This window comes from Lolium rigidum, chromosome 7 (genome assembly GCF_022539505.1).
Source record: "Lolium rigidum isolate FL_2022 chromosome 7, APGP_CSIRO_Lrig_0.1, whole genome shotgun sequence".
Taxonomy (NCBI): Eukaryota; Viridiplantae; Streptophyta; class Magnoliopsida; order Poales; family Poaceae; genus Lolium; species Lolium rigidum.
Window position 1 is genome coordinate 144217473 of NC_061514.1, and position 21882 is coordinate 144239354.

Here is a 21882-nt window from a genome sequence, read left to right on the forward strand (position 1 = left end):
ATTTATGGAGTCCTCGAAGATTAGATCATGTGGTAAGAGTTCGCTTTTGGCCGAGCGCATTGGTTCTTCAGACCATGGTAGCCGGACGCCAGATTAATCATGCACTCTCTCCATTCCATAATAAGTGTTCTGACACTTACTATGGATCAGATGAAGTATATGGTTTTGTAAAAGCTCTAGTTTTCTTCAATGGCAAAACACTTGCCTTTTTCAAAAAAGACAACAACTTCTGTGAAAAAAAAGGTAAGCACATACAAATACTGAGCCCACTAGAGCCCAAAAAAACAGCCAGTAATATGGGCTCATATTAATCACACCTTCAGAAGCCCAAGACGTCCAAAGCCAGTTATTTGCTCGGAGGCCCAGCTTTGTGAGTGTTTTTCCATTTTATTGTTCTAACCCTCAAAAAAAATTATATTGTTCTAAAACAGAGCGTTCTCCATTATTCTGTCCAGTCATTAAAAATTTACAACTCAAATTAGTTATGCATACATGATGTGCATTCTTATTTTCTTTTTTCGTAGAGAAACGTATGAGTTCCTGATTTTTTTTTCTTTTTTGTGAATCAGAGTTCCTGATTTTGTCTCGCGAGAAGTAGCATGTCCTGCACTTTCTGTATCGCTAGGTCGTCGCACCGCACCGAGACACGCGAACGCTTGAAGCGAGGGTCAGGTGGGTGGGTCGGCCGGAGAAGTCCCCGCTAAGCAAAGCGTGCCGTGGATCCATGTTTCAGCACCGCCCTGCGGCTTGCTACGACGCTTCAGGCGATCGAAAGCCTGCACGAATACGCAGGTTCCCGTTCCTTGACGCCATTGCCACCCCATCGCCGCTGCCAATGCCATCCCCACCCTATATGGTCCATGCACAACAATGTCGAGTCGATCCTCCCAGCTAGATTAGCTTGCACGTACTTGTGCACGACGCGATGCGGTCGAAGAAGACACCCGCGCGTATCGCATTTCTCCTGCTCGTCGGTACGCTGGTCGTCTCTGTCGCCGCCGGCTCCGAGTATGTCCGGCCTCCGCCGGGCCGGGTCATCCTCACGGAGAACAGCCAACCCCCCTCGCACCCACAGCAGGTCCATGTATCGCTTGTCGGGGCGAACCACATGAGAGTCTCATGGGTCACGGACGCCAAGCACGGGCACTCCGTGGTGGACTACGGCAGGGCCTCCGGGAACTACACCTCGTCGGCCACCGGTGAGCACACCTCCTACCGCTACTTCCTCTACTCTTCCGGCAAGATCCACCACGTCACTATCGGCCCGCTGGATCCCGATACCGTGTACTTCTACCGGTGCGGCATGGTCGGCGACGAGTTCGCGCTCAAGACCCCGCCCGCCGCTCTCCCCATCGAGCTCGCCGTCGCAGGTACATACTACATCCACCCACCGAGGATTGTAAAATGGTTGCACGCTGCCTTGGCCGTCCGATCTTGAAAATGGACGATGTGGTTTTGCAGGGGACCTCGGGCAGACGGAGTGGACGGCGTCGACGCTGGCACACGTGAGCAAGACGGACTACGACGTGCTGCTGGTGCCGGGCGACCTGGCCTACGCCGACACGCAGCAGCCGCTGTGGGACATGTTCGGGCGGTTCGTGCAGAAGCACGCAAGCCGGCGGCCGTGGATGGTGACCGAGGGGAACCATGAGGTGGAGGCCGGGATGCCGGTGCTCCCGGGCGCGCCGGACCCGTTCTTGGCCTACACCGCGCGCTGGCGGATGCCGCACGAGGAGAGCGGCTCGCCCTCCGCGCTCTACTACTCCTTCGACGCGGCCGGCGGCGCCGTCCACGTCGTCATGCTGGGATCCTACGCCGGGTTCAACTCCACCTCGGAGCAGTACGGGTGGCTGGCGCGCGACCTCGCCCGGGTGGACCGCCGCGCCACCCCCTGGCTCGTCGTGCTGCTGCACGCCCCCTGGTACAACACCAACGCGGCGCACGCGGGCGAGGGCGAGGCCATGAGGAAGGCCATGGAGAAGCTCCTATACGACGCCCGCGTCGACGTCGTCTTCTCCGGCCACGTACACGCATACGAGCGCTTCGTGAGTTGCCTCGTTTTCTTCTCGACCACATGAGAGTGTGATGCGCGTCTTGATGTCTCTTGGCATGTTTCACTGTTGCAGACCAGGGCCTACAATAACGAGGCGAACCCGTGTGGGCCGGTGTACATAACCATCGGCGACGGCGGGAACAGAGAAGGGCTTGCCTTCGAGTAAGCAAATTTACATATGAGCAGAACCATTCCGAGATCATGTCCTGATTTTTCTCGTGGTGTCCGCACGCAGCTTTCAGAAGAACCACAAGCTGGCGCGGCTCTCGCTGATGAGGGAAGCGAGCTTCGGGCATGGCCGTCTGAGCGTCGTGAACGCCACCACCGCGCGCTGGGCGTGGCACCGCAACGACGACGTCGACTCCATCATCCGCGACGACCTCTGGATCGAGAGCCTTGCCGCCAACGCCGCGTGCCGGCCGCAGGCCATCAACCTCGCCCATGACTCTTGGAGCGATGAGTTGTAGGCTTGTGACAAACCTTTCTGAATCCGTGGTGCGTAGGAGCACTACTGACGTGCATGGCCGACTACCATTAGCCGTGGACCTGCGCTTAATTTGGCGGTGAAAATATATCTGACAAGGATGCAGAGATGCGCGTACGTTTTGCTTGTTAAGGCTAAAGAGGAAGATTACAGTACTAGAAATCCTTCAGAGGCTTAGAGTTTTCAAGCCTCCCAGCATGTGCCAACTTTCACCATAAAAGTAGACTTTGTTTCGTCGCAGTAAAAAACCTTCCGTTTTTTGCTTCATTGAAGCAAAAAAACGGTTCAACTAAAAATAGAAGGAGAATTGCTGAGGATCCATTCAGACTGCTTCCTCGCAGCAAAAAAAACTTCCACTTTTGCTTCATTGAAGAAAAAAAAACAATTCATCAAGAAATGGAAAAGAATAAGACCAGCTGAGATGAAGCTCGCCTCAGACTCGCTGAAGACCTTGCCGGAGACTTGTAGCAAAAAATTTGTGCTATTGAAGCAATGCCGACCTTGTCGGAGACCTCGCTAGAGGCCTTGTAAAAACAATTGTACTAAAGTAGCAAAACCGCATAGCATTTGCAACCAAACAATTATACTATTGTAGCATCGTCGATTAGAAACCGGAGACCTCGCCGGAGACTCAACATAGACTTAGCAGCAAACAGTTTGTAGTAAAGTAGCAAAGCAGTAGAACAATTGTAGCACATGTATTATAGTATTGGAGCATCACCGAGTCCGACGAGCAACACCGTTGTCCATGACCGTCAATAAAACCAACTCCGACGAGTAGCATCGCCATCCATGGCTGGCTGCATTACCCACTATGGCTGGTAGCATCGTTGTCCATGGCTACTAACGTCGTCTGTAACCAGTTGCAACATCTTGACTCGAGCAAGTAGCACCACCGCCCAACACTTTGAGCACTGGCTTTCATCGCTAGCAGTACCAGCGACCACTGGAAGTAACATTATCGCTCTTTGCTTGAAGCGTCATGATTTCGGTTGGCAGCACCACCGCCTACGGCCGGTAGCGTCATCGTCCATCATTTGCAGCATTGCTGGCCATCGTTGGTAGCACCATGGACCAGCGCTTGCAGCATCTTCCGACTTTGACTCGCCGGAGCACCGCTACTCCTTGCATCCTGAGCCTATGCATCGTTGGGCAGCGACCGATGTTGTTCCGACGGAGGACCTTGCGGAGGTCACGGAAACGGCCATGGTGGCGCGGAAAAACATGTGGCGACGAGCAGGACCTGACCATGGCGGATCGCAGGACCTGGCGTTGGGGAGAGCACCGACGATTCTCCTTGTCGCGGCTACGCTGCAGGGTGCCTCAGCGATACCAGCAGCGGTTGCACGGTGGGGCGCCTTGGCGAGACGGGGGCAGCTCTAGGTCTCGGAGAACACATGGCTCACGTTAATAGTCCATGTGGCAGGTTGAGGAGGAAGTTCGGGGGCGGCGGCCGTCGGAAAAAGGGCAGACCAGGGCACGGACGCGCCTGCGGAGGAGCTAGCCGGGGGTAGGCCCATCGGGAAAGAGTCTGGCGGCAACGCAGTGTGGTGCGCGGTGGTGTGCTGGTGTTCGCTAGCGACGATAATCCCATGAAACGATAACGCCATAGTGGTGGGCCTCCATCCATAGTTGCCTGTCTTCGTGGGACGCGTGTCGCACATATGAGCCGGAGGTTGCGATCGCTCGTGCCTCCGAAGGATAAGAAGCCTTTCCCTTTGGTTATGGCCGAGTATGCGAGGAAGAGACAAGCTTCACATATAATCTAAAGGAGAGAGATGACATCACTAATTTTTCCCACATTCGTGTCAACTCATCGAAGAAAAAATCATACATAGACTAAAACACAATAACAGATGGGTCACAAACCATGAAGATAAGAATACAATCATACAAAGCCATTTCTCATAGGTTATGAAAAACCACTCCAAGAACCACTGATTTAATTTGGGCCAATGTACATTCTGGTTCCGGAGTGCAATCTTTCCGAGCTTGACGGTGACTTCATGGAGGAGGAGGTCAATTGAGCCATCTTTGGGTCTCCAAGTGACAAAAGCCCTGGCCCCAATGGATTTATCAGGGCCTTCTACAAGGCATGTTGGAGCATAGTGAAGCCGGAGATCATGCATGTTTTTCAAAATTTCCAAGGTGTCTCGAACCTTTATTGGATAACCTCCGTGAATATTGCTCTAATTCCAAAAGAAAAGATGGGGCCGAAGACATTTTGGATTTTAGGCCTATAAGCCTCATTCATGCCATCGCCAAATATATTGCCAGGATGATGACCTCTCATCTCTCACCTCATATGGGCTCCCATGTGTCTAATGCTCAAAAATTGCCTTCATCGAGAAGATGAGCATTCAGGTCAACTACAATATGTGAGAAACCTTGCTCCAGGATTCTATCTCTCCAAAACACCTTGCCTCCTATTCAAGCTTGATATCAAAATGCGTTTGATTCGGTAAGATGGGACTATCTTATGGATCTATTCCAACATTCATGCTTCCCAAGGAAATTTTGTGATTGGGTTTGGACGCTTCTATCAACTTCGACCTCGAGAGTTCTACTAAATGGAGTGCATGTCTCCTCAACTGGTTAGTCGGGCTACTGTGTTACCTGTGGGGGTGGAGGTTGGGCCTCCGGCGCCTACAGTGGGTGCTCAGCAGGTGGCCGGGGTGGTGATACTTTGCTAACGTATTTATAATTTTTGATACTCCATGCTTGTTTTACACCAATTTCTACATGTTTTGTTTACACTTCGTTGAACTTTTATACATTTGCCGGCACTAACCTATTGACAAGATGCCACAGTGCCAGTTCCCTGTTTTCTGCTATTTCGTATTTCAGAAAAGTTGTACAGGAAATATTCTCGGAATTGGACGAAACAAAAGCCGAAGTTCCTATTTTACTGTAACGAAGACGGAGTCCGGAGGAGAGACGAAGTGGTACCACGAGGCGGCCACACCAGGCCATGGCGCGGCCCAGGCCCTGGCCGCGCCATGGGGTGGTGTGGGCCCCCCACGCACCCACCAACCTTGCCCTTCCGCCTATTTATTCAAGATCTCGGGGAAAACCTAAATACCCGAGCCTCCATCTACGAAAAGTTCCATCGCGGCCGCCATCGCCGACCCTAGCTCGGGAGGATTCTGAAGCTCTTCCCGGCACCCTACCGGAGAGGGAGATTGTCACCGGAGGCCTCTACATCGCCATACCCGCCTCCGAAGTGATGCACGAGTAGTTCATCTCTGGATTACGGGTCCATAGCAGTATCTAGATGGTTGTCTTATCCAATTTATGCTTCATGTTTAGATCTTTCGAGCTGCCTATCATGATCAAGATCATCTTTACGTAATGCTACATACGGTGTTTGCTGGGATCCGATGAATATTGAATACTATGTTGAGATCGATTATATACTTGCAATATGTTATTTGTGATCTTGCATGCTCTCTGTTGCTAGTAGATGCTTTGGCCAAGTATATGCTTGTGACTCCAGAGGGAGTATTTATGCTCGATAGTGGGTTCATGCCTCTAGTAACCGGTGGAAAGAGCAATTGGCAAAAAGTGTGATGCCCAACTAAACTTGATGGGCTTGAAATTTTGCATCTCGAAAAATTCGCCACCGCCCCAATGTAGTATGGCGATGTTTTTGACTATGGATATATGATAATTGTAGACCTGCAATTTTTTTGTTGTACCACTCAGTTAGGTGTAATATTCATGAAAATCCGTGAGTGTTATGCCAACGACTTGCACAGTACAACATGCAGTGGTGACCTTACATCGCAGAGTAGCGTTGACATAACTACATCACTTTTTCATCAAGCATCCAATATCTCGTTCTTCATAGCGACCTACTTACGTTCCATGTGACCTCATCCGGACATGACTGAATCAGGCGAGCTCTAGTTCGGTTCTCATCTTCAAGGATATCATCTTCCAGCACAGACCAATACATATAATAAGGTACACATTATGAAAGTGTTTCTCATGTACGCATAAGATATTTATTTAGGTTCACACGACTCACCTAGATCATCAACATCCATAACGATGAAGTCAAGGCATTATGGATGAGTTATTAATGATATGGTGGGTTCCCTGTGTTTTCTAAGAAGTGTTAGGGAGTGATTAACTTTCAGTTAAAAGGCAATATGGATCCTGCCCGACCTCCCGAGTCGCCTCCCCCAGGCGGCTCCGGAGGATCCCTCCTTCCTCAACCCTAAGAGCCCCAACTCTCCTCCCTCTTCTGGTCGACGTTGCCGCCGGCGCTGGCGGTGATGGCGGCGCCTATCCGTCCGGTGCGGTGGCAGCACAGAACCAACATTGAGTGAAGGGTAAATAAAATTTAACAAAAGAAGGAACCTTACCTGACTGGACGCAGTAGATTGCGCCCCTCGCTATTTCGCCCCCATTGCCGGAGTCGCGAACGCATCACTGGCACTGTCCTCCTCCGTGAAATCGAGGACTCCATTATCCCCGGACCTACCAGACACCAGGAAGTCGTCACCTCCCCGCTCCATTGGTCTATGTTGATCTAGTATGTGTTGTCATGGGCAGGCTTGGTCCATTTAGCTAAGATGCTGGAGGTAAGGGAAAGTACCGCCCAGTAGCTGCAGGGAGTTGCGCCGTGGAGAACTAACCTTACGATATCAATCCAAATGTTGATGGCGTTGCTGGACTGCAGCTTTGACAGAATAAGAACAAGATCCGCCCGCTGCAGATCATTCATACACGCCTTGATCTCGTCTCATCTCGTCGAGAAGAACGGAGTGGCTGCTCTCCTCGCCTCGCCGACGCCAAAGTCCAAAGTCACAAGTCACGCGATAGCCGACGTGCGGCTGCGTGACAATGGCCTAGTACTTGTAGAGGAGCGACAGGTCTAAGGTTGCTGAAGAGGTTTGAAATTTCGAGAGAATTAAGAGAGATGTGGCGGGAAACAAGATTAATTTCGGTGGGTTCTATTGACATGGCTAGATGCCTTGTGAGACCAAACGACAAGCATGGAAAAGAGGCAAGTCTAGTTAATACGGGGAGGATTCCTATCACGCTTCTGGGATTGATTTGCTATCAATCACGAGACCCTAAAATCCATAGCATCCTATCCGGGGATTTCTAGGATGTGGATCGTGGGAATCCTAAGAGCCCCTCTGCAAACCAAGTAGCCTTCCACTCACTTCTTAATTTGATTGTTCCATCCAATGGTATGGAGTGCGCCTGGAACACATGGGCGGAGCTTCTTGGCTGTACTGGTGTGCTATACATAATCCTGAAAGTTTGACTGTTTATCTTTCTACACCCATTATTTGAAACTTGGCTCCGGCAATGGGCTGAATTGGTATCTCCGTGATTTTTTAGAGCTTCGATTCCTTATGACAATGAATTTTTATCATTCACAAGTGAAGTGTTGCTTCTGGAAAAGAAAAAAAAGTTGTAGAGATCTATGGCTTAAAGCAGCATGTTCGGTGGATACATTGTTTCATGCTTTTCCTAAATACTGATAGGTAGATTGATGATTTCCTTCTGCTTTCCCTAAAGAAATTAGCATTGTGGTGGCTCAAACGTGCATCACATGAAAACTAGCTGACGGTAGTAATGAATGGATGATAATGAATACCTGATCATTTTTACATAAACAATGACGAAAAATGCACATCTGAACCCAAGATCATCGCAAATAATATCAAAAATTCAGATTTTTTTACGACGAACGTGAGGATGTGTTCTAAACTGCAAGTAATATTGTGCTGAGAAATGACAATAGTTCATTGTACAAATATTTCAGAATTCCTTGATTTTATTCGCTACTTTTTCTGAAACTTTTATTGGAGCAGGAGCATGAGTTCGGGAGCAGAAAAACCTTGTCCAAACAATGAATTATAGAGGTTAATGAGCAAAAACTGTAGTTAATCAATTAGATATAAACGAGGGAGATCAGGATTTTCTTCAAAAAAATAGGGTAACTAATTAATCAGCTAGAGGATGATCGGCCTGACCTTTGATGTTTTTCGGACATCCAGATTACACAAGCAATATACATCAGAAAACACTGGAGTGCACACATCACAACTCATTTGACATTCAGTCGTACAATCAACCTCAACCAAAGGAATAATTAAACAAAAATAGTGTAATACCGAACAACAAACATCAATGAAAGTTGGGACAGTTACGTACAACCAAGGTTTAAAATAGCGTGCTAAATGAAATAGCGTCGGTCTCCTTCAAACGCTATGGACGCTATATCGTGTTAATTGCGTGCTATATTTCAAATAGCGTTTTGAAAAAAATATCAAATATAGTCTAAAAATAAAGAATTTCGCTAAAAAGGTTGGATATTTAGTCCAAAAATAACTGAACCATACATATATAACCACACACAACAAATAGATCTCCAATATTTCAGAAGGCTAACATCAGTACCACAAGGCAATAACATAGTATAAATTCTTTATTAAGAATCATCAGCATTAGCGATATTAAGTTCTAATCTAGAAAAGAAATCAACATATTGTAGTTCATTACCACCGAAAAGTGAAAGCAACTTAGCTTGAAAAAAATAGTGCGCTGACGCTATGAAGTTTTAGCACGATATATCATACTATTTCACAAATAGCGTCATAGCGAGCAAAAATACTAAAATTTAGCGTTGACCCTCTAAATATGCTATTGCGTGGTATTAGCGGAGAAATAGCGCGCTATTTTAAACCTTGCGTACAACACAATCATGCCGGGTTACAAGATGCTCTCAAATCTCAAAGCTCGGTTGCAACCATAAATATCGCAGAGATAAATAAGATAGAAAGAAAGCTGCAGCTGCTTAGAGATTGTTCAACGACCAAGCCGTATATATGAAGATGTCCATTGTCCCACGAGTCTTCAAGCTGCCATCCGAGTAAGATGCACCAAGCTGCAGCTGCTACCCTGCCTGCCATCTAGTCCTCGTCACCATCCTTGCACAAGAAGCTATCTTGGTCAGTTCTAGAGCACATCTAGCAAGAATAAATAGATTTCAATGAGGGTTTTGACTAAACAACCCACACGACACAACCAGAGCATTACTCACTGGTTTTCTGTCCATTACAAAAAGGAAAAACAACAATAGCAAATATGATTTCTTTTGGACAAGCCATGTGTCACTTCATGTTCTACTACTAGGTATATGATGATGGAGAAGAACATACTATCTACAGGTCACAACTGCTACCCTGGCTGCCCATCTAGTCCTCCTCATCATCCTTGCACAAGAACAAAGCATCATGGTCTTCTCTAGATCACATCTGGCAAGAACAATTATCTTTTGAGGAGGGTTTCGACTAAGCAACCCACACGACACAATCATCATTACTCACTGGCTTAGTGTCCATTACAAAGAGGAAAGAATAGCAAATATGACTTCTTTGGGCCAGGTCATGTTACCCATGTGCTACTAGGTATAGGATGATGGAGAAGAACATATGAGCCAGTTATTAGTGAGAGACAAAACAACATTCAGATTACCCAATTTTTCTCACTTTTATTTACCAGATAACAGCAGCAAGACCACCAGCATACATAATGCAGCCTCGGCTGGTATAAAGTGGATACAGAGCATAATAGCATGATGATCTAGCTTTAATATATATAATATGAACGTTCTATGCAGCAGCCTGCCACTCTGGATTGTACATGAAGATAGCTTCATATCTCAACTAAAAGACAATTACACCATATCAAAGTTTGAATTTCATTGAGCCCTATCATTAGGATATAATAATGCAAACAGAGAAGTTGCCAATGTACAATAATGCAAATGCTATACTGGAATTCACAATTCACCCTATTCTAATAAAATTATAATCTAAACCACCACACACGATGAGCTTAACCGAAATAGTGTTGGTTGCTCACTATGTTTCTCACCATAATTGTTATTAGTGCAAGGAAGTATAGGTTGCACTCCCACACGATCTGATCCCACACAACACAGAAGGAAGCAACCAAAAACGTATCTAAACTCACAGGCTGCCGGCCGGCTGGATCCAGCGAAAGAGAAAGTGATCAGGAACTGATATGATTCTAAATTTTATTATAAGAAAGAATTACTAAAGCTAGAAAACAATTTCCAATTCTGACGGGAATCAGGGAGCAAGTACGCAACATATTCCTTCAAAGTTGACCCGATGCACTATGAAGAGAAAAACCAAGTATCCTCATGACACATATGTGCTCTCACAATCAGACGCCATCTTAATCTATCTATTTGCTACTCTCTTTCAGAGACGGTCTATTCTAGATTTGTTCTAACATTTAGACATGAAACTGGAACATGCACATCGTACTTTCTTCAGAAAACATAGAGATGGCACACAAGAAATTCTCGAAGTCGATGTATCATTCCATACTACCTGGCATATTTTTTAAGGAATAATAGATGTAACTATTTGCAAAATTAGTTTAACACAGAGAACTAGTTCGTGTCATATACGATCATGTCTACAAGCAGTATAAAAACTTTCCAGAGTTGCATCACATCTAACACTTGTCATCCATAAACAAACTACTAGTTGAAATAGGATAATATCAAATTCAAAGCATGCATATGGCATCAAGCAAATAAGCTCTGACGGGAGACACCTAAGCAAGCACTTTTCCAATACCACGTACACAATTTGAATCTACTGTGGTTTCATTGTCAAATGGAAAAAAGTGACTTCTCAACTAATTTGGAAAACATGACGCTCATTATTCGGATCAACTATGCAGAGTAGGAAACAAAAGTAATAACACAGTGAACAAGCAAGTAGAAAGAAGTATCTTTCTAGCACTACCAGCCCACTAATCCCAAGGTGTTTCACATCCAACACACAAGCAATATGAAAGCCATCATAAGTAAGATCCTCATGACACAGTGTGTTCCTCTAAACCCATCCCCATCCACCGATTAGCATCATCGCCTCCACATGCACAAAAAAGACAACACTTCACCTGAGAGTTCATCTATTTCCCATGACATTCTCTGGGACATCATCTTCTTTTTGATGGGATCCACCTTCGGGTTTGCTTCGTGCTAGGCCAAGTTGGCAGGGTAGCTCATCACTCAATTTGAAGAGAACAAAAAGTCAGCTTACTGTAAGAAAGTCTGTATATCTGAAGCGAGCAAAGCATCTGTATATCTGACACACCACAGTCATATCACAATTCTTTACACACCACAGTATATCTGTAAGTTGAAAATTCATTCAAAATTCTGTACCGAGAACATCACATATTCCATTCCATTCATACTCATGAGCAGACAACACAAAGAATCAATCATGCCCATTAAAAAAGATAGCATCTAGTTCCCAATTCACAACAAATAAACAAAAACTCGCCCTAGTCCACTTGGCTAATGTCCCAACAACAAAAATATATATCAGAGAAGGTAACTTGCAACTACCACTCTAGTCCACTTGGTTAAAGTCCAAACAAGTAGCTCAACAGCAGATAGGTAACCAATTTGATAAATTTACAACACAAATAAAGGTAAACACCAAATCATCCATCATGAGAACGATACGTTGCAAAGTGGTTCACAACGTGTATCAGACTATGTGCACCTCATAGATGCAGCACAATCATTCTAGTTACAGTGCAAAACATTTTAACAACACCTATAGATTATTGGGCTGGGCTGCAGTAGTGGCTTCGAGATGTATGATGCAACACAATCATTCTAGTTCATGTTTTTCACAACATTTAGTTAAACTAATCCACACCTTCCATGATTCGGCTCAATTTCGCACTTAAATACGCCTAATGACCACTCTAGTCTACATCCAGACTTTGCAAAGAGATCACACTACTCATAAGCACATACATTCAACACTTCTTGTCCAGCACCAGGACTTGACCAAAAAGGCTAACTACAGCAAGGAATAGTAGGACAAAATAAACATGGGAACTTTTTCGGTTGAAAACTGTACCATCATGAAGAGCTGCCATAAACTAAGGTCGCTGAATGCCACCATCCGGTAAGGGTCCTGTTCAACAAAGAAAGATGACAGTTAGTTGTATAAACTATGTTTCTCCACTACGAAGTGGGTTATAGGGAACACACGCAACAAAGGAAGATAGGCAGTACGAATTACATTGTGGATGTCATCTATACTGGCCCCCATTCCTCGAGGGAATCCCCTGGAAGATGCACCTCTAGTTGAGCGACTTGATTGCTCCTTCTTTAGTGATTGCGCTCCTGGACAACACCGCCGCGGGAGAGGACTTGATCACTGGAAACTTCTCATCCAGCTCGTGTCCATGCGTTTGAGCAGCCTCGTCACCATCATCTGCACCAGAAAATCGTTCAACTCGATCAGATGGTTATTTAAAGAGAAATGCAAGTTAAAAATAAAATCAAAACTGAGCATAGGAAACAAGTTCACTACTGCACAACGCATACACAGGACCATGATTCCTATGCACGGATATAGCGGATAAATCTATAGTTAAACAGAAAGCGCTACTACCATAAGGAATATCTAAATTTAACCGGCACCATATTTCTATATACACACAGCGGTGTTAGCAACACTCATATCATGTCAAGCGCTAGCAATAGAATCAAACAGTCCATAATCCTAAACATCAACCCAAGAATGACCAAATCCATATTCGATGTCATCTCACAAGGGAATAAGTAGCTAAATAAAGCAGACATGGCAAAGCGGTAACATGAATGAAATTGCCATGATAAGGGCCGACTTCTCAAATTTTGGTCTTGTACACACCATGCATCAGTAGAGCTTGCAAACTAATTCACCTCCCCTGAGACTTTCAAGATGAACACGGCGTATGGTGAATACCACTTGAGATTCCAGCCACTAGTATAGTTCCTACTTAGTTGGAAAGATAAAATATATGCCAAACAATACAAAAACGAATTGATGCAAATTATTCATGTCAGCACAATTTCGTAAATTATGTACACTTATACGGTCATTTTAGTTTTAATAATTTGCATAGGTATTTCAGTTTCATCTATTATGGTGGTAAACAAATCTGAGAGCATTTTTTTGCATCTCGGTCTGAGTCAATATCTAACTAATGTGTGGTCATCTACAAGACATGAAAAGGCGCCAATAAGAAAAAAAAGAACATGTAAGAGGGAGAAGGAACAAATAATTCTAAGCATCGCAAGAGAGTGGCCAATAATAAAGGAGTTCAAACTTTTAATCTTGACCATCCAAAAATAATAATTCTAGGAGTTGATAGTTTTACATGCAATGACAGAAGGTTATCCATACTAGCTACTTATTTTATTTGTTCGAGGAGAGGAACCACCCATGTATGATGAAACCATGCATGAACGTATGATGCCAAAACAATGCAACAGATTTCGACAGTAGCTTTGGATGAAACCATGTTATGATGCCGAATTGCAGATGATGATCAACTGACCTCGCTTCGGAACGCCTGCTGGCACTGCCCGGATTGATCTTCTCGCATACAAGTCTGCCAGTGAGGAGGCCATAGAACACAATAAGCTGCATTGGCAGTAATTAAAAGGTTTGTAATAGGCTCAATCAGAGCAGAAAGTTTCAACCAAACCATGGTTAGGTACCATTAAAAGGCTATTCGTTCTGATATGCAACCTCAGCAGAACTGTAGTCAAAATATGATTCCAATATTATCAAAACATGGTCCCAATGAATCCAAAACATGAAAAAGCAGACACTAGTATTTCACAAATTAAGCAAGCATGGGCTCATTGTAGTTACAACATTGCAAGCTAGTTCTAGAAACGACACCGAATCGGGACAAAATACACAAATTGATATGATTGCATTAAAATTCGATAGTGCTTGTAATAGCAACTGAAAACAAATTATGTTCGAACCAAAAACCATATTGATCTCTGCATGTGATACAACACATTAATTCGAAATGTGTAGAATAATATACCAAAGCGTTTCCAATACAAAATCATAATCATACAGCGACACCACTGAGTCCTAAATAAGTAGATCATCGACTCTTTGGCCAGATCACAGAAGCACCAGTTTTATGACTGAGGTACACAGAGCATGTAGAGGAGAAAGAAGAGGAACCTGATGACTCACCTAGAGCATGGAGACCTAGAAGAAGGCCGCTGCTGCCATAGCTGCGCCATGGTGAACTCGCCTCCATCGCATGGCAGCGAGGGCGGAGGAAGTAGTCGAAACCATGGCTACCTACTGGCCATCTCCATCTTTACTACTCCATTGCTGCTGCATCAGGGCCTCATCTATTTCTCCCCTTAATGGATGCGCCATGGAAATATGCTCCTCTGTGTACTGCTCCAGCGACTACCACTGGTTGAAGAAGCTCAGCTCGTACGGTGTCGCGGCAGGGCTTGCGTCCTCAGCACTCCACAATGACAGTGCCATGATGGCGCTTGATCTGATCTTCTTAGTTGGACAGAGGATAAATGCTGGAAAAATATAATGGGTATGAGAAAACAGAGGAAACATGATTTTCGTTACCAGGACAGGATAAGTAAACGAATAATAGTAATAAATAGTAATGGAACAAATGCGAGAAGAATATGTTATAATCAGTTAACAGAGAAGTGCACAAACGACTACAACATTTCATTACAAAAGTGCACGTGAGGCATTCTCATCCAATTTATAGTTTGCCTTGGCAAAACACGACATTTGCCAACCTCAATAACTACTTAACAAACCCAAATACTTCATTTATGGCACAAAGTAACAAGCTAGGTCTATTTCTTTATAATATCAGTCCAACAGCAACTAAAACAGTTGTACAATGTAAAAGAAGGATGCTTTAATGTTAAATTCATCAATCTATCGTTAATTGTTTCTGTGAATCATGTTTTAACAACATAGATAGTACTCTCTCCGATTCATATTATTTAATGCTAAAATGGATGTATCTACAACTAAAATGTGTCTAGATACATCTATGTTAGCATCAAGTAATATGGATCGGAGGGAGTAATTAATTTCCTCATGGGATATCACTATCATGTTTTTTCACTTACATTAATCACATCAAGAACAAAAACCAGAATAAAAATCACCATTACGCTGCATAATGCAGCCTCAGCTGATATAAAGTGGATAGAGAGCCTAATAGCATGATCAAAACTTTAACATGTAGTACCATTTTATGAAGCATCCTGGCACTCTGAATGAAGCTAGAGAACTAAAGACAGATTCATATTTGAACTAAATGGATATGTACCATCGGACCATCTCAAATTTTGGAATTTCATTGAGCATAACATTAGTATATAATGCAAAAGCCTCATTTTTTATTTTGAAGTATTTGAATTAGAACCCGGATCATGAGTAAAGAGAGCGTATCTTTAGATAAAAACTGAAGTGAAGGCAGGGCGTAGTGGTAACGCTGCGGGGTCTACCTTGGCGGTCCCTGGTTCGACTCCCTAACACGCGCAGTAGTCACAGTACTATTTTTATTACTTTGCTCAAATTCAGTAATAATTTGACAAAATGATGTAAAAATGAAGTGCTGGGGGAGTTCGAACTCGCGATGTCAAGGCGCTGCACTAGAGAGCTAACTCACCACCATTGAGTTACATGTTCTTCAATGTATAAATACAGCTTAAGCGCGGAGTGCTTCAGACAAAATTTGATTTTTCAATTTGCTTGGTAACCGATCAGGATTTCTCGGTTACCGCGGTAACCGGGAATCCCGAGCCCTCTTGGGTTTTTTTTTTATTCGGGAACCAAAACCTTGATCTTGATCACCAAATATAATTAATGAACTAAACTAAAAATGTGCTGAATGTTCATTATGTAAAGCAGCACTTGTTTCAGAGCAAGGACCACCTTAATGGCACTGAAAACCACCTAAAGCACACATCACTCAAAGTTTCTATTCTTGGCTTTTAATGGGTGGAAGACAAACTAACAAATGGCCTTGCAAATTGTGATGTGCCTGCTGTTTGCACTATCCAACTTCACACAGATGATTTCCTGGTGGAAAATATGGTAAGGAATAGATAAGTGAAAGTCAATAGCTCACCCAGGACCCTATCTCTTCCTAAAGAAATCTGCTTCCCAGGACCACGACTGACTTACATGCATCGATACCTGACAAGATTACTTCTAATCATCTCCCCATTAATCTTGTCATATCAGCTAGACCACCTAATCCAGCTCACCTGGACCATGCACTTCACCTTGTGACAAGTGACTCTCGCACCGCCTCACGTCGAGCAACGGCATCACACCCTTTTCGTCAGCCTCGCGCTGACTCCATATAAGATGGAACCACACCACTGATTAGTAACCTACTAGGGCACACAAATTAGTAACCAACTAGTTCACTAGACCTCCACTCCCTAGTTGAGGATGAATGCTCTACTAGCAGAGACCATTAGAGAACATGTGGCTTACCAGACAGAAGCCCAATACTAGCAGAGAAGGGTACAATCAGAAGCTCACTTATAACATGAAGACCAAGAAGAGGCCACCGCTGCCACTGTAAAAGATTTATCCCAGTATATCTGCAGACCCAACAAATAGCAAAGTCAGATAAAGATAGGCAATGCAATGGTAAACTTGACATAGCAACACCAATGGTACGCAGAGAATCTTGGGTGTAGTGATAATACAAAGAACAATATCAGATCTATAGGTCGTATAGTTCAGTTACTATTTGAGAATTAAGGAACTGATGAAATAGACAACAAACATATAAACTAAATAAATTACTGGCTGCATATTCCATTTCATGGCATAATTGTTGTGTTAATAACAGTAAGATAAAGTATTACAAAAGCTCGGTAAAAAGTGCATTGCTAATTGCCAAATTAAATTTCCAGACATGAGGTGAGTGAGGTGAATAACAACATGCATTTGGACACTGATACTAGCACAAACAGAGTAAGTACTATTAAATGTAGACAAGTGATTGAAGCCTTCCGACAGAGCAACCACCGCCAATTTAACTCATATTAAAAATCTAAACAGAATTATTAATTATGTCCAAGACAAGATTGTTTGCAACTCTCAAATCATTCATAACCCAGCAAGACACTGGAAGGAAGCATGCATGGAATTTGCAGTAGCATTTAGAATTCACATTGATGCGATTTGTAGTACTGTACCATTCTTTGAATTACATAAGATCAGCTAGACATCAAAATAAGTACAATAGTACTGATGCACATTTCCGAACGAGAAACAAGCCTACAATATTCAATTCGAAGCCTGCCAGAAATGATAAGGTACATAATAGAAGCATCTTTTCAGTAAGTACAACGACATGAAGGAATTGGATAGAAGCATGGCAGCATCGATATGAGGGCAACCAAAGAAAAGAAAAAACACTTGACCACAGGGTGCCAAAGTTGACAAGTTCTTGAATGGCGGCGGCCAGGGAGCAAACTGGGGGTGAGCTCTTGAATGGCCGTGGACAATTAAAAAGGAATATCATCCCAAAGGGTAGAAATATAGTTGTAATTTACCACATCAGAAGTGAAAAAAGGAAATCCTATGAATCATTAAGAGTAGCAGTGTAAGCACCACCTTAGAGAAAGTTATATATTACATAGAACACATCATAGCTATTAACTAACGGGTTAATATTTGTGATGGGTTTCAGCCTTTCAGGAGCCTGGACAAGAACTGGATAACGTTGTGAAGAAACTTGTACCGATCTAACATACAATACTGACAAAAAAAAAACATGTGTGATTGATGTCCAGATGTTATAGAAACTATAAATGTATCATTTTTTTGGACTGACTTAACACGCCATGAATCTAGCTTATTTTGCACATCACGTGAAAGTTTGGAACAAACCTAAAAAGTTACACCTCTGGATCTACAAGTCACACAAATGGAAACCGAACAAATTAGGCATGCCCCAACCAAGGAATGATCTGATGCCAAACAGGAAAAGCGAATAAAATCTATTTAGCAGCAGAATTTTTCTGTTTTAGACTATATATATACATGATCCCGGCGACATGTACAAACAAATTGCAAACGGATCACAGTGGGACGGTAATGGAAACACCGCCTCCATTTGTACCTCGATTTGGTGGCCAACAATGAAAAGAAGATACATAATCTAACTTGCATTTGTCACAAAAGATATTAGATCCATACTCGATACTTGCCTATGCATGTATAACAAGAACTAACCTGCAGAATTCAGACCTCGGTTTTTCTTCTTTAGGTTCGCCTCTTGGCCTAGCATAAAAGTATGTTTGGTAGTAAATGTTCTCCTATACATAGTTGGACGGATCAGGTAACACAAAGAGAAGATACACACTCTGGGAGAAAACAACTATCTGAAAGATAGCGTTGGTCGAGTAAAAATGTACTAAATACATGAACTACCAGCTCACTCTATCGAAATTACTTGGCGCAAATAATGATATGTAAGTAGTAATACAAATAGAGGACACCAATCACTAGTTCACTTTACACACAAGCAGCAATAAGCCGGAAGTAAGTACGCTGGTCACAATATTCAACAACAATGTAGAAACAAGAGAAAATAAACATGCCAGAACCACGAATGCTAGTGCCCTGGTTATAAAATCGCTATAAAGGTTTACAAGCTTGAGCTTGTTGTCATGCAGTGGCTCCCGTGGGAGACGTTCTCCGACAAATATAATGTACATAAAAAAATCCTGTCTTGCAGATATAAAATGGAACCAGGCTGAACCATACCAGTTCTTAAGTCAACAACAGGCTTCCAATTGATAAATGCTTGAGAGTATTATCTATACATAAGTAGGAGGAATTCTTTTTTGGCAGGGGAAAGTAGGAGGAATTCGTTGTTCCTGACTAGATGCGCCCCTTCAACAGTACCAGTTAAATGCAATTAGTATCTTGAAACTAGTTAACTTGAGGTTGTGTTGTAGTTGACCAAATTAGAAGAATATTAGGGACTCTACCAAACCATGTTTAACTAAATATTTAGGTTTTAATCTGATCGTACATAAACGGTCATTTCGCTTTGTGTGCCTATATGAACATTGGCTTAATTAATATGCAAGAAGAACGAGCTAATTAAGCCGGATGGTACCAAACTTTGAAATGTTATACACGTGCATGACCATTTACCAAAAGTATGTAGTTGTACTTGAGCACCACAAACTCAGGTTACAACTAGATCTCGACACCCTCGAATGCTGCTATGTTAAACACAATACAGCCAACGGCATATATGATACATACATGGAGTCAGTCAGGTTTCAGGCCTCCTCATCGATTACAAGATAGATACATGCAAAGATGAGAAGCAAAGTCACCAAATCAATTTCATCGTCTCATCATATATTCTTATTAGGTCTTACAATAAAAAAGGTTATCATATTTGTGTCTCTACCACTAAAGACCAAATTAATCTGACCCAAATTTAGCACAACACAAAGATCACATACAACAACAGCATCTTAGCATCAACGACCCAACAAAAGTAGCCAACAAGAAAAATGGGTGGTGGCTACCTTCTTGTACTGTGGTGGTCTTGCTCTCGGTGGAGCATAACCAGAATTGAGGGGGTTGCTGCGACGTGCTGGTGGAGGGCCTGGACAACGACTCTTGGTCCGCGTCGGTGAACCATCGTCGGCAGCAAGTCCTTGCAGGCCTCGAGCTTTGCTGCAACCGGATGGCGGCACGGTTGAGCGAGAGCGAGGTCGACGCCTACTCCTTCCCATTTCCGTGTCAGCGTAGGTCAGGGATGACTGTAGGCTGAAGATCAAGTGTACCACATCAATCCCATTCTAAAGAAACAAAGAAACAGAGAATCTTGAATCAGCGAAGACAGAAGTAGGCGGCGGCAGAGCATGGGCAGAGAAGGAAACCAGACTGAGAGTTTATTTTGATACGTACATAGCCAACCTGAGTGGGAAGAAGGGCTCATGCTCTGCCGGCTGGCCGCTGCCTGGTCCTTCATCAAGCCTCACCCTTGCCCATGACAGAGCTCTACAAAAATCACAAATATTTCACGTGACTAAACAAAGAACTCCCCTGCAGATTATAGTAAAGAGCACATAAAGGGTTTTCTGTTTGTATGTGCAAGCTTAACCTAAAATTATACTTCTAACTCACTTACTTGTCAGCTAAATTTTTCTGCGAATCTGAACAAGCTGACAGGGACGGGCAAATCCTAATTTGTCTGAAGCTAATCCTAAAAAAACTCCATAATTTGGGTGGCTCACAAGATTGCTTCAAGTGGGGGAATACATATATTCTGGGAAGAAATTACCTTGTGCGGGGCTGGAGGGCGAGCTCGAGGTTGGACTAGATGGCCTGCTCGTCGGGGCTGCATCGCCCAATCCGGACGGCGACGTCAGAAACTCCTCATGACCAACCTGTTTTCCACCATCCTCCCTGTGGCCGTCCTCCTCTACCTTGTCTGAATCACAGCGCATGCAAGGGGGCGTGAGCAGAGAGGCGATTGAAGACGAAGGCGCACAGGATTAAGGAGGAGGAAAACAGACTGACCGATGAGAAGTCGAGGGGGGGGTGGCTGGGGACGGCTAGGAGGGGCGGCGCTTGATTCCGCGGACGAGAAGAAGACGGCCGCAGACGGTTAATTAATCGTCCGGCGAGGCCCAGCCGGTGTCGTCCTCGACGGGTTGCCTGAAGAGGAGCAGATGGCGGCGCGGGGAAGCGGCGTCGGAGAGGGAATCGGGGGATGGGGCGGCGAGGCTGCGGCGGCCGGGCGAGCGAGCTAGGAGGCGGTCGATTGGGGGAAACCCCCGATTCCGGTGTGTTCTACTTCTACTGATGCATTGGCTTCCTCGCCTTAATTAATGGTGATACATGGGAGCTAGGAGGCGGTCGATTCCTGTGTGTTGTACTGATGATATCTTCCTCGATTGCTAGACTTCCTCGCCTTAATTAATGGTAATGATGATGGAATCGAAGCGTTGGTTGTGTTGCAGCCAAGTGAATGGTTCAGTACTCAGTACTAGTACGTACTTGTTCATGTATACTCACACGCAATGTTGAGGAAATCGCTTATTGGGATCAACTCGATCGGCTAATAATTAGCGATTAATAGGCAAATCGACCAATTAATCGGACGATAAATGAGTTAATCGGTGATAAATGAGTTTATCGGCTAATCGGTAACCACTGAATAGGGATTAATCGGGCGATTAATCGTTTAATCGGACAATTTTTTGAACAGTGCTCACACCTAACGCATTGCCCAGTAATACATGCAATGTCCATTGGTCACGATGGCACTCCGTTCCTTCTAGTATCGCAAATTTATTTAGGTCTACATATATTTTAGTGGGGATGGCGCTATGTGATCCAGGGAGCAGAATATTTATTCTACACCCACCGTCTATCTTTGCGTCACGTAAATTTTTACTTACTTC

The 21882-nt window shown here is 44.0% G+C and overlaps 1 protein-coding gene and 1 long non-coding RNA gene across 5 annotated transcripts; one reads left to right on the forward strand and one right to left on the reverse strand.

The window, feature by feature from the left end:
* Positions 1-925: 925 nt before the first annotated feature.
* Positions 926-2520, forward strand: LOC124672112 (purple acid phosphatase 22-like). Its single transcript, XM_047208395.1, has 4 exons — positions 926-1370; positions 1462-2045; positions 2127-2215; positions 2289-2520. The coding sequence occupies exons 1-4, from the start codon at positions 926-928 to the stop codon at positions 2518-2520; spliced, it is 1350 nt and encodes a 449-aa protein (XP_047064351.1).
* A 9989-nt stretch (positions 2521-12509) lies between these two features.
* Positions 12510-20831, reverse strand: LOC124677721. Of its 4 annotated transcripts, none has more exons than XR_006994209.1 (9): positions 20757-20831; positions 20381-20473; positions 19996-20271; positions 18680-18727; positions 16925-17034; positions 14618-14967; positions 13956-14009; positions 12650-12844; positions 12510-12541 (listed from the first exon to the last, which is right to left on the reverse strand). It is a non-coding gene; the product is annotated as an uncharacterized LOC124677721 (long non-coding RNA). The 4 variants fall into 4 exon arrangements; XR_006994208.1 differs by having other exon boundaries at positions 18680-18762; XR_006994210.1 differs by having other exon boundaries at positions 13956-14041; positions 18680-18762.
* Positions 20832-21882: the final 1051 nt, after the last annotated feature.